This window comes from Malus domestica, chromosome 03 (assembly GCF_042453785.1).
Source record: "Malus domestica chromosome 03, GDT2T_hap1".
NCBI lineage: Eukaryota > Viridiplantae > Streptophyta > Magnoliopsida > Rosales > Rosaceae > Malus > Malus domestica.
In genome coordinates, this window is record NC_091663.1 from 9,709,246 (window position 1) to 9,722,939 (window position 13,694).

The window sequence follows — 13,694 nt, forward strand, 5'->3', positions numbered from 1 at the left end:
AAAGAATGATATGGCTTACAGGTATCTCTTCTTCTCTGCTTTGTACCTCACCAACCATCTCTTCTCCAATGTAGACAGGCAACCTGAAATGCAACGTTTGGGAAACATGTACAGCCCCGGGCCGAAAACACCACAACAATATCAAGGAATCAACCAACACAACAAATCAAGAAATGAGAAGATGTGATGTTGGGGAACAGGGCAGCAACAAGCATACCTTGAACCAGTCGATCTTCAAATCCGGCATTTGCAGCAGCCAGAGAATCGAAATGCAGAGGATTAGAGTCATGACTCACTTTTGAGTATTGTAAGACATCTTCATTTGTGAATACTCTAGTACGTTTCAACGTACATCCAAATCTACGAAAACTAGCTGCTGCTGATGACCAACCTCTCGTAGAATGTAGGTTCAATAAGAGTAAGTTCCGGCCAAGCATAACTCTAACCGTTTCTAAACACTGCCGGAATAGTGTTGTCCTCTCCATAGAAAACACAGGTTTGAATGTCTTGTATTCTACTTGCAGTGTGCGCTCACACCTGCAGGGCTGCAACATCAAAGTACACTTTCAAATTTTGTTTTTGCATAAATTGCTAGGCTGAAGTGGAAGCCTTCACTTTTTGCTCATATTATTTCTAAGTAGCTTGTACTGAGCATTATAACATGGTAGGCATCGGTTTCATAAGGTACACCATTCTCTTGAACGTCGGTTTTGTCGAGCCAAGTTCCACATATGGCCTTATATCATTGAGTTTGTGGTGGCGATAACTTGACTCTCAAGTTTTCAACTTCTAGACCCATTTGACTCTGCTAAATTTGATAAAGAGACATCCTTTGCACTTTGAGCATAACTTTCAGTACAAAACAATTGAATTTTACAACTCCTGTTTAACAATTTCGTTCAAAGAATAAGTTACAACAATTGAATCAAACAACGGCAACGATACAACATGAACGATACATTCATGGCACATCCAACACAGCAATTACCCCAAAGAAGCAACTCCAAGAATTGTGCTTCTTTGTACACTTATTGAGGATGCTGATTGAAACATCACCAATGCTACTGCTTTTCTCTAACTTGGTGTATTATTATAGTCCGCAGACTCCGCACTTTCAGCGGGGCAGATAGAAGAATATTGACAGAACCGGCATTTCCATCGCTCATCCTCAGGAGTGTAACTTGCTTCTCGCTCTCCTAACCAGAACTCAAGACAACCTTGTATTTGATTCTTGACCCAATCAGAGTCGTATGCAAACTCATCTTCACCAAGTAACGAATGATCTTTCTGTAACTCATATCTGACTCAAAAATAGTCATATTAGTATCTTCCCAAAAGTTATTGTGACCAAGCAAATGTAAAAGATCTACCGTATAAATTTTATACTCACCTCAATACCAGTTGGTCATGTGCAGAGGGCAGCATGCTACATGTGTTTCTATAGTATCTCACTATGTCATCAAGGGTCTGCGCAACCAAGAGAAATTTTTTACCTATACATGCATGCCTTTGAAGTGGTAATTATCTGAAGAATCTATGTGACACAATTTTGCTTATGAACTAATAAACAAAACAAATTACTAAAAAAAATGCATCTTTAATATCAAGTGATTGGTTTTAGAAGCAAGTATAGTGATAACGGGAACATCTAACAATAGAAAACCCCGAAAATCCTGATTTCCTGGACTAAATGTATCTAATAATTCAATGGAGAGACTTTACCTCTGCTGGGAACCCTAAGTTAGCAGTCATCTTTCTGATTTCTTCAGATAAGATGCCATGAGGATTTAAGGAAAAAGAAGTGAAAAATTTCTCTGATGGGAATTTATCGGCAACTAAATCATCCCAAATGTACTTGTAGCACATTAATTGAAGCCTGCCAAAATAGAGTGTGACTTCATTTTGGTGCATTTCCTCATCAATGGCAACAAAACATCAGCCCAAAACAGAAGCTAATAAAGGTGCATACCTTCCATTTCTTCGTTGTGGTTCAGCAGGAAGTGTATCTTTCACACGAGTCTTTGTGTCAACTAATATTGGGTGTCGGTTGGTTTCCATAACAGGCATTCGAATCTCATCGATCACACCCACCATCCATACCCCTTCTGCAAAACCTATTCTGATATCATAAGAAAAGTATAGCCAATCATTGAAGGAAAGGAGGTTAAGAATATCAATGCTCCGATATCATCAATTCTATCAGAGAGAAACAGAGAATTGGCTGTAAGTATAAAGCAAAAGAAAGAGCATGCCTATCTGACATACCGATATATAAAGGTAAGATATTTTTCTAAGACTTTCTCAATCATGTTTCATTTTCAGTACTGATGTTTCAGGTATCCAGAGCATTGTCTCATTAGGTCCCAAAAACTACATCTGGATCACCATCAGCAATCTCTCGTGTGTATTTCATATTATTTCAATCAAGTACATGACAAGCTGTATATTCAGTTAAAGGGCGCCATAATCTTACAATCCAGGATTCATACTTACATCCAACCCATACAAAAACTGCCAAACAAAGCATCAGAGCTGCAAACTTAATCCAGACATCATTCCTCACAGATGATATCTACTTTACAACAACAACAACAACAAAGCCTTTTCCCACTAAGTGGGGTCGGCTATATGAATCCTAGAACGCCATTGCGCTCGGTTTTGTGTCATGTCCTCCGTTAGATCCAAGTACTCTAAGTCTTTTCTTAGAGTCTCTTCCAAAGTTGTCCTAGGTCTTCCTCTACCCCTTCGGCCCTGAACCTCTGTCCCGTAGTCACATCTTCGAACCGGAGCGTCAGTCGGCCTTCTTTGCACATGTTCAAAATCACCGGAGCCGATTTTCTCTCATCTTTCCTACAATTTCGGCTACTCCTACTTTACCTCGGATATCCTCATTCCCAATCTTATCCTTTCTCGTGTGCCCACACATCCCACGAAGCATCCTCATCTCCGCTACACCCATTTTGTGTACGTGTTGATGCTTCACCACCCAACATTCTGTGCCATACAACATCGCTAGCCTTATTGCCGTCCTATAAAATTTTCCCTTGAGCTTCAGTGGCCTACGACGGTCACACAACACGCCGGATGCACTCTTTCCATCCAGCTCGTATTCTATGGTTGAGATCTCCATCTAATTCTCCGTTCTCTTGCAAGATAGATCCTAGGTAGCGAAAACGATCGCTTTTTGTGATCTTCGCTAGATTGCTCCGGTCATTAGTGTGGATAAGTATATAAATGGATAGAGATAGGAAAGCAAACACAAGATGTACGTGGTTCACCCAGATTGGCTACGTCCACGGAATAGAAGAGTTCTCATTAATTGTGAAGGGTTTACACAAGTACATAGGTTCAAGCTCTCATTTAGTGAGTACAAGTGAATGATTTAGTACAAATGACATTAGGAAATATTGTGGGAGAATGATCTCGTAATCACGAAACTTCTAAGTATCGGAGTGTGGTGTCGTCTTGACTTGCCTTATCTGTCTCATAGGTAGATGTGGCATCTTCTCTGGAAGTACTCTTCCTCCATCCAGGGGTGGTATCTTTAACTGGTGGAGATGCACAAGGTAATGTATCAATTTCACTTGAAGCTTACTTGTAGTTTCAGGCTTGGTCAAGCGCGATACAAACCATGTAGTAGGAGTCCCCCAAGTCGCCGAGCTAGGGGGTCTGCTGAAAGAGGTGACAGACAAGGTAAGCAATCAGAGCTCCGACTGATTGTTCACCTTCTCCCCATCTTGCAGCAGCATGAAGGATAAAGAGAAGAAAAATGAGAAGAGATGATATGAGATACTTTTGCTTTTGAAGAAGTAACTTTCCACAGGCTTATTCTTGAACTGAGCTGGAGGGTTTTCTGGTTTCCTCCAGAGTATAAGGCCGACTGAAGAATTTGAGGGTCAAAACAAGTCCATCAAATCTCGAGTACGTTCCACCCTGCTGATATGGGATACTTTTGCTTTTGACAGAGTAATGAATGTATCGGCACGTGTGCTGTTACGCTTGTCTCCACATGCTTCCTTGTATCCTTCGCACTTGCCCTATCTGTTCCTCAAGCAGATGCGGAATCTTCCCTGGAAACATAAGATGTTGAAGATGAGTACTCGAGAGCAATGCCAGGTAAGTAATCAGGTAAGGGGTTCCAGGCAGTCAGTTCCTGGCTGGAAGCTTGATTCCAAGTGCTGACTGATTGTTCTCTTTCTCCTTGTCTTGCAGGTAAAAACAAGGCCAAAAGAAAAGACAGGGAAAAAGCATGATATGGGATACTCTTGCTTTTAACCCTGATGATATGAGATATTCTTGCTCTAGTATAGCTTGTTTGCAGAGGTATTATCGGGGGGAAAGAAAGCTGAATATTTCGAAAGGCTTCGTTGGGAGTGCCCTCTCAGATATGATGAAGGGTTGAGCATTTTTGCAGGTCTGCCTGTCCGTTGGGGATGGAGGTCGACATATATAGGAGTCTCCCTAACAACAAGTAGTAATGCTATTCCTTTACCCTGCTTGGTCATAGCACGGTAGTGGGAGCTGCCAGTTTCACATGTTTTAACTCTGTCAGAGCACTTTGAAAAAGTGGTCTGTGGTATCTGGCTCTCGAGATTCGGAGAACGATGCCTCTTCGATTTTTGAGAAAGCAATCATGCTGGGGGTATGACTCTCGAGATTCGGAGGGTGGTGCCTCTTCGATTTTGGAGCAAGCAATCTTGTTGGGAGTGTTGTCTCGAATGTGAGTAAAGGTTGGGCATGTTTGCTAGTCTACCTTGCCACGAAGCACAAAGGTTGACACACAGGGACTTTCCAATTATCCAGCAATGGTACTGTTCCTTTACCCTCTCTTCGATTTTGAGAAAGTAGTCATGTTGGGAGTCTGGCTCTCGAGATTCGGAGGACGGTGCCTCTTCGATTTTGGAGCAAGCAATCTTATTGGGAGTGTTTTCTCGAATGTGAGTAAAGGTTGGGCATGTTTGCTAGTCTACCTTGCCACGAAGCACAGAGGTTGACACACAGGGACTTTCCAATTATCCAGCAGTGGTACTGTTCCTTTACAGTTGTGGGTAATAATATGGTAGCTAGACCTTCAAAATTTATGTGTCTAAACTTTTGTTAGTGCTATTTCTTTGCTATTCTTTTACCTTTCTTGGTCAGAGCGTTGTAGTGGGAGCTGCAAGCTTCACGTGCTCAACTTTGGCAGAGAACTTTGGCAAAGTTATTTGTGGTACCCATGAGCTATTGTTGCATGTGGGAAGTGGGTGATTGAACAGTAAGATTCATGTGCTTTCTACTTCACTAGAAGTCTTCGACAGAATGCCCATAATTTCTGCAAAGCTGAGTGTGCGTGTGACAGGTGTTGACAAGGCTAGAAAAGTAGGTGCCTCTTCGATTTCTGAGATCGGCCCTCGTGGTCTCTGAGCAGCCCAGCTTTTGAGAAAGCGAGCGCCTCTTCGATTGATTCGGAGAACGATGCCTCATCGATTTTTGAGAAAGCAATCATGCTGGGGGTCTGGCTCTCAAGATTCGGGGAGCAGTGTCTCTTCGATTTTTGAGAAAGTAATCATGTTGGGAGTCTGGCTCTCGAGATTCGGAGGGCGGTGCCTCTTCGATTTTGGAGCAAGCAATCTTGTTGGGAGTGTTTTCTCGAATGTGAGTAAAGGTTGGGCATGTTTGCTAGTCTACCTTGCCACGAAGCACAGAGGTTGACACACAGGGACTTTCCAATTATCCAGCAATGGTACTGTTCCTTTACCCTCTCTTCGATTTTTAAGAAAGTAGTCATGTTGGGAGTCTGGCTCTCGAGATTCGGAGGACGGTGCCTCTTCGATTTTGGAGCAAGCAATCTTATTGGGAGTGTTTTCTCGAATGTGAGTAAAGGTTGGGCATGTTTGCTAGTCTACCTTGCCACGAAGCACAGAGGTTGACACACAGGGACTTTCCAATTATCCAGCAGTGGTACTGTTCCTTTACCCTTGTGGGTAATAATATGGTAGCTAGACCTTCAAAATTTATGGGTCTAAACTTTGTTAGTGCTGTTTCTTTGCTATTCTTTTACCCTTCTTGGTCAGAGCGATGTAGTGGGAGCTGCAAGCTTCACGTGCTCAACTTTGGCAGAGAACTTTGGCAAAGTTATCTGTGGTACCCATGAGCTATTGTTGCGTGTGGGAAGTGGGTGATTGAACAGTAAGATTCATGTGTTTTCTACTTCCCCATAAGTCTTTGACAGAATGCCCATAATTTCCGCAAAACTGAGTGTGCGTGTGACAGGTGCTGACAAGGCTGGAAAAGGCTGGAAAAGTAGGTGCCTCTTCGATTTCTGATATCGGCCCTCGTGGTCTCTGGGGAGCCCAGCTTTTGAGAAAGCGAGCGCCTCTTCGATTTTTGAGATCGGCCTTCGTGGTCTTTGAGCAGCCCAACTTTTGAGAAAGCAAACGCCTCTTCGATTTCTGAGATCAACCCTCGTGATCTCTAAGCAGCCCAGCTTTTGAGAAAGCAAACGCCTCTTCGATTTCTGAGCAGCCGCCTCTTCGATTTCTGAGCAGGCGCCTCTTCGATTTCTGAAGCTTCGTCGAGTGCAGATTTTTATAGGGGCTGGCATTAAGTTCCAAAGCACACTTGAATCTCCACCAGTAGAAGCTTCATTCTTGCACTTCTAAGATCTTGATTTGTCCGACCTCTTCTCTCTTCAACACCTTTGAAAATGTCTGGCCCCTCCGACCGTCGTTTTGACTTGAACCTTGTTGAAGAGGCAGCCCCGCCTTCTCCAGACAACATATGGCGCCCATCCTTCGTCTCCCCTACTGGTCCTCTTACCGTTGGGGATTCCGTGATGAAGAATGATATGACCGCTGCGGTGGTGGCCAGGAACCTTCTCACTCCCAAAGATAACAGACTACTTTCCAAACGGTCTGATGAGTTAGCTGTTAAGGATTCGCTGGCTCTCAGTGTTCAGTGTGCAGGTTCTGTGTCTAATATGGCCCAACGCCTATTTGCTCGAACCCGCCAAGTTGAATCATTGGCGGCTGAAGTGATGAGTCTCAAACAGGAGATTAGAGGGCTCAAGCATGAGAATAAACAGTTGCACCGGCTCGCACATGACTATGCTACAAACATGAAGAGGAAGCTTGACCAGATGAAGGAAACTGATGGTCAGGTTTTACTTGATCATCAGAGATTTGTGGGTTTGTTCCAAAGGCATTTATTGCCTTCGTCTTCTGGGGCTGTACCGCGTAATGAAGCTCCAAATGATCAACCTCTGATGCCTCCTCCTTCTAGGGTTCTGTCCAGTACTGAGGCTCCAAATGATCCCCCTCCGGTGCCTTCTCTTTCTGGGGCTCTACCGACTGCTGAGACTTCTCCTAAGCAACCTTTGTGAAGGCTCCCTCTTGTGTGCTTATTTTGACTCATGTATATTTACATATTTGTAGCTTATCGGGGATATCAATAAATAAGCTTTCCTTCATTTCAACGTATTGTGTTAAATACACCAAAGCCTTCTTCGCTAAGTTCTTTGAATTTTCTTTTGTTAAAGCTTGTATGTTGAAGCTTTCTGAGTGGAGCATGTAGGTTGGGGTAGTGTTCTCTTAATTTCCCGAATGAGGAAAACTTCTCGGTTGGAGACTTGGAAAATCCAAGTCACTGAGTGGGATCGGCTATATGAATCTTAGAACGCCATTGTGCTCGATCCTGTGTCATGTCCTTCGTTAGATCCAAGTACTCTAAGTCTTTTCTTAGAGTCTCTTCCAAAGTTTTCCTAGGTCTTCCTCTACCCCTTCGGCCCTGAACCTCTGTCCCATAGTCGCATCTTCTAATCGGAACGTCAGTAGGCCTTCTTTGCACATGTCCAAACCACCGTAACCGATTTTCTCTCATCTTTCCTTCAATTTCGGCTACTCCTACTTTACCCCGGATATCCTCATTCCTAATCTTATCCTTTCTCGTGTGCCCACACATCCAACGAAGCATCCTCATCTCCGCTACACCCATTTTGTGTACGTGTTGATGTTTCACCGCCCAACATTCTGTGCCATACAGCATCGCCGGCCTTATTGCCGTCCTATAAAATTTTCCCTTGAGCTTCAGTGGCATACGGCGGTCACACAACACGCCGGATGCACTCTTCCACTTCATCCATCCAGCTTGTATTCTATGGTTGAGATCTCCATCTAATTCTCCGTTCTTTTGCAAGATAGATCCTAGGTAACGAAAACGGTCGCTCTTTGGTATTTCTTGATCTCCGATCCTCACCCCTAACTCGTTTTGGCCTCCATTTGCACTGAACTTGCACTCCATATATTCTGTCTTTGATCGGCTTAGGCGAAGACCTTTAGATTCCAACACTTCTCTCCAAAGGTTAAGCTTTGCATTTACCCCTTCCTGAGTTTCATCTATCAACACTATATCGTCTGCGAAAAGCATACACCAAGGAATATCATCTTGAATATGTCGTGTTAACTCATCCATTACCAACGCAAAAAGGTAAGGACTTAAGGATGAGCCTTGATGTAATCCTACAGTTATGGGAAAGCTTTCGGTTTGTCCTTCATGAGTTCTTACGGCAGTCTTTGCTCCTTCATACATATCCTTTATAGCTTGGATATATGCTACTCGTACTCCTTTCTTCTCTAAAATCCTCCAAAGAATGTCTCTTGGGACCCTATCATACGCTTTTTCCAAATCTATAAAGACCATGTGTAAATTCTTTTTCCCATCTCTATATCTTTCCATCAATCTTCGTAAGAGATAGATTGCCTCCATGGTTGAGCGCCCTGGCATGAACCCGAATTGGTTGTCCGAAACCCGTGTCTCTTGCCTCAATCTATGCTCAATGACTCTCTCCCAGAGCTTCATTGTATGACTCATTAGCTTAATACCCCTATAGTTCATGCAATTTTGTACGTCGCCCTTATTCTTGTAGATAGGCACCAAAGTGCTCATTCGCCACTCATTTGGCATCTTCTTCGTTTTCAAAATCCTATTGAAAAGGTCAGTGAGCCATGTTATACCTGTCTCTCCCAAAAGTTTCCACACTTCGATTGGTATATCGTCTGGGCCTATTGCTTTTTTATGCTTCATCTTCTTCAAAGCTACAACCACTTCTTCCTTCCGGATTCGACGATAAAAAGAGTAGTTTCTACACTCTTCTGAGTTACTCAACTCCCCTAAAGAAGCACTCATTTCATGTCCTTCATTGAAAAGATTATGAAAATAACCTCTCCATCTGTCTTTAACCGCGTTCTCTGTAGCAAGAACCTTTCCATCCTCATCCTTGATGCACCTCACTTGGTTTAGGTCCCTTGTCTTCTTTTCCCTTGCTCTAGATAGTTTATAGATATCCAACTCTCCTTCTTTGGTATCTAGTCGTTTATACATATCGTCGTAAGCCGCTAACTTAGCTTCTCTGACAGCTTTCTTCGCCTCTTGCTTCGCTTTTCTATACCTTTCACCATTTTCATCAGTCCTCTCCTTGTATAAGGCTTTACAACATTCCTTCTTAGCCTTCACCTTTGTTTGTACCTCCTCATTCCACCACCAAGATTCCTTTTGGTGTGGGGCAAAGCCCTTGGACTCTCCTAATACCTCTTTTGCTACTTTTCGGATACAACTAGCCATGGAATCCCACATTTGGCTAGCTTCCCCCTCTCTATCCCACACACATTGGGTGATTACCTTCTCTTTGAAAATGGCTTGTTTTTCTTCTTTTAGATTCCACCATCTAGTCCTTGGGCACTTCCAAGTCTTGTTCTTTTGTCTTACTCTTTTAATATGTACATCCATCACCAACAAGCGATGTTGATTAGCCACGCTCTCTCCTGGTATAACTTTGCAATCCTTACAAGTTATACGATCCCCTTTCCTCATTAGAAGAAAATCTATTTGTGTTTTTGACGACCCACTCTTGTAGGTGATCACATGTTCTTCTCTCTTCTTAAAGAAGGTGTTGGCTAAGAAGAGATCATATGCCATTGCAAAATCCAAGATAGCTTCCCCATCCTCGTTTCTCTCCCCAAAACCATGGCCACCATGAAAACCTCCATAGTTGCCTGTCTCCCTGCCCACGTGTCCATTTAAATCTCCTCCTATAAATAACTTCTCCGTCTGAGCAATTCCTTGCACCAAGTCTCCAAGATCTTCCCAAAATTTCTCCTTCGAACTCGTATCCAACCCTACTTGAGGTGCGTACGCACTAATCACATTGATAAGTTCTTGTCCTATTACAATCTTGATTGCCATGATTCTATCTCCTACCCTCTTGACATCTACAACATCTTGTACCAAGGTCTTGTCCACGATGATGCCAACACCGTTTCTCGTTCTATTTGTGCCCGAATACCAAAGTTTAAACCCTGAGTTTTCTAGATCCTTTGCCTTACTACCAACCCACTTAGTTTCTTGTAGGCACATAATATTTATCCTTCTCCTCACCATAACTTCCACTACTTCCATAGATTTTCCCGTTAAGGTTCCTATATTCCACGTTCCTAAACGCATTTTGCTCTCTTGAACTCTACCCTTCTGTCCTAGCTTCTTCACCCTCCCCCGTCTAATAGGATCAAAGTACTTCTTTTGTGTGTCCCGGGTAAAGTTGATAGGAGCATATGCTCCCAAACAACTTTGAGTGGAGTCGTTCGAAAAGAAGTTTCTATGGCCCCCTTGCTCATTTAACACTGCATCCGGGTGCCGATGGAGATACAGCGACCCTTGCTCACTTATCACTGTGCTCAGGCCACACAGCGCGCCACTTACGGGTGACGCCCTAGCTTTAGCGCGATTTTGTTCTGGATTCATTTTCATAAGGATTCGACGTGATCATGGAGTGCCGGCTGTCGACTACCTGACGCCCTCCCCCTCCTCCTTTATCCGGGCTTGGGACCGGCCATGTAAGACATAGGCGGAGTTAGATGATATCTACTTTATGCAACAATAATGATCCATATGATCCATTTATTAATTGATTATAATGCTAAATAAGCCCTAAGAACGCCTTTATCTAACTCATTATGACAAAATGCCCCGCAAAGATAAATTAGGAAATAGAAAGATAAAGCTTGGACCTCACTTGGATAGACAGCATTACAATATCAAGTAGCTCCATTCAGGAGGTTAAAAGCCACCTAAACAATGTATCGGGAGTCCAAGATTGAATCAAGAGACGCAGATGAATTAACTCACAGTGGCAGCTCACGTGTCAATCCTTCAAACAGTAATTGATTTACACCAGTTATAAAATTCAGAAGCTTCAGAGCCCATCTATCTTCAGTCGACGTGACACGAACTTTAACTCTTTTTACAACCTGCCCACAAATATAAGCAGATTCTAAATGTGCATAGCAAACATGGAGGCCATGGAAAAAGTGCTTTGTACTTTGACAAGAAAGAAAAACTATAGCCGAATTTTATAAAATCCCGAATTCTAACTTGACTACCAAATTGAAAAATGATTTCAAACTGCTAGGAGTCAGCTAATTCATGCAGGACAAAACCCCAAATAGTAATCACTTTTTGAATGCTTACCTCTTCTTCAAGTTTTGCATGGCGAGCAATACCCGCTTTCATAGCCTTACTCTCTTTTCGCTTGCCAACCAGGAGAACAAACTCCATTTGTTTTTCACACCATTCCTATAATTGACATGTAATGAGAACGAATCTAGGTCAAATATATTTCAACTCGTTAAGATGGATGGACAGAAAACTCAAATTAAACCCTCTCACAGAGTAACTACACCCCGCGCGCATTATCAATACTATCTGGAATAAACGACCATACTTGGAAATTGGAAGCATTCACAAACTCACACCGGAGAAACAGAGATACTCAATTGGATTCCACCTCATCTTCGATTTTCCAACCGGAGATTATTCAATTTTCAAATTGGAAATGATAACAAAATGCTCTTGTAAATCAAATTTTTTTTGCATTAGATTCATACGCCATTGATGTGTCATTGAGAAAAGCAGTAAAATTCAAACCAATCTACTGCACAAAATTATTGTCATCTCATCGCCATACAATTCAAGAATCAATTGATCTCAAACATTCAACGTAATCAACCATACCCATTACCAAAAACCCCATCTGATTCACAATCAAACATTAAAGATTCAAATTTGACAAATAAAAATCGAAACCCATTTCGCAAAAACTCCTAAAAAAGAATCCCAAAGCCAAGAAACTCCATACCGTGGCAGTAATGTCTGTGACATACAACCCCTTCTTCCTAAACCGGTGCAAAAACGAGTCAGCCACCCGAGTCTTCTTCTGGGCACTCTTCAACCCACCCGAATCCTCAATATCGGGTTCGGAACAACCCGAAAGCCTCCTCTTCGACAAAGCGGTGATCGACTGAATAGACCTAACGTTGCCGTGGAACGAAAGCATTGAGGACCGAATTGCAGGGATGGCGGAGAAGGAAGCGCGAGCGGAAACAATAGCAGCTTCGAGCAGAGCCATCTCTTCCTCGCTCACAATCTCGATTGGGATTTCTGGCACGATTGCATCGTTCCCCTTATTGCTGTGGTTGAAAGGTGAGTCGGAGATTGACTCGGACGGTGACTCGGTCATTTCGGAAGAGTCTGGGGAAATGTGACCGTTAGGAGCGCCACGCTTATGGGGCAAGTTATCGTGGTGGTTTTTAATTTCAAAAGTGTCGGAATAATTTTAGTTGTGTACGCTACAACCATTATATTATGGTGCTAATCGTTGCGTAAGATTTACCAGAAGTCGTTTTTTTCAAAAGAAAACTTGTGAAGAAAGATGGGAGCACAATGGACTGGGCCTGGTCCCATTTTTTAGGTTTAGGTCATCTCCAACCAAATGAGGGCTAAAAAGCTCGTTATAGCCTTATAGTTCTTCAAGAAATTAATGTGCATGATCCTCGGTTGAAGACGATTTTCGTGTTATTTTGAACTATTTTCGGCCCCCAGACCGGATCAGTTGGAGATGGACTTAGGCTTCTAAGTTTTTGTTCCTTGTTTGAAACGCCTTTTCTATTTTTAAAGTAAACAACTAAACTATTTTGAACATACATCGTCTACACGAAGTTTTTTAAAAGTAAAATGTCTTGGGTGTTAGAGCATTGAACAACACACTCACATGATTGGTTGGGATGGAACCCGCATGTGTAGATTTTAACTCTGCTGGGTGTCGTTGTATACAGTCGTCATACCCAAGACTCTCTTGACCTTCATTTGAGGTTCCGTGTTTGGATCTTGGGTTTGGTCGGAATGACGGCTCTCAATTCTAAAATCTATGATTATCATTTAGAACTATTGTTCATTGACATTCAAAGTTCATGTTTTGTATCTCATTTAAAATCTCAATCATCTGATGCATGATGCTTTAGAGTGTTTTTTTTTTTTTAACAGTAACTTCTAATTGATTCCATTTGTTTTCAATCATCCAATGGAATTTCATTCGCATTCTCATTTTACCTACTAAGATTTTGAGTCAAATTATATTTGACTTTAAAAAATATTAGTCATTTATGACTTTGAAGTTATGTATAAAGTATTCTATATATGATCGTAGAGTTAAAACTGAAACTACCCCCTTTGATTATATAAAAGTTTTATTTGACTCAACGTTTTTTCTAAGACACCAGAGTAAAAAGTTAAATTTAATTATTTATGGGGTAAATTACATAGTAGACCTCAGGTTTGAGCTCTATTGCAATCTCATACAACATCTTTAAAACATTTCACTTTCATAC

At 42.2% G+C, this 13,694-nt stretch overlaps 1 protein-coding gene across 1 annotated transcript; it reads right to left on the reverse strand.

The window, feature by feature from the left end:
* Positions 1–850: 850 nt before the first annotated feature.
* On the reverse strand, positions 851–12,658 carry LOC103422042 (exonuclease V, chloroplastic). The gene is made up of 7 exons (XM_008360080.4): positions 12,167–12,658; positions 11,500–11,604; positions 11,158–11,279; positions 1,970–2,119; positions 1,723–1,876; positions 1,391–1,467; positions 851–1,300 (listed from the first exon to the last, which is right to left on the reverse strand). Exons 1-7 carry the CDS (start codon positions 12,545–12,547, stop codon positions 1,075–1,077), a joined length of 1,215 nt encoding a protein of 404 aa, XP_008358302.3. The 5' UTR covers positions 12,548–12,658; the 3' UTR covers positions 851–1,074.
* Positions 12,659–13,694: the final 1,036 nt, after the last annotated feature.

What these genes read in the sequence shown, in the direction of transcription:
- LOC103422042 (XM_008360080.4), bottom strand. Translation starts at nt 12,547, where the DNA reads ATGACCGAGTCACCGTCCGAGTCAATCTCCGACTCACCTTTCAACCAC. An exon ending in TTGACACGTGAGCTGCCACT is followed by an intron (nt 2,120 to 11,157) that starts GTGAGTTAATTC and finishes TTATGATATCAG; the next exon opens with AATAGGTTTTGCAGAAGGGG. An exon ending in ACTTAGGGTTCCCAGCAGAG is followed by an intron (nt 1,468 to 1,722) that starts GTAAAGTCTCTC and finishes TTGGTTGCGCAG; the next exon opens with ACCCTTGATGACATAGTGAG.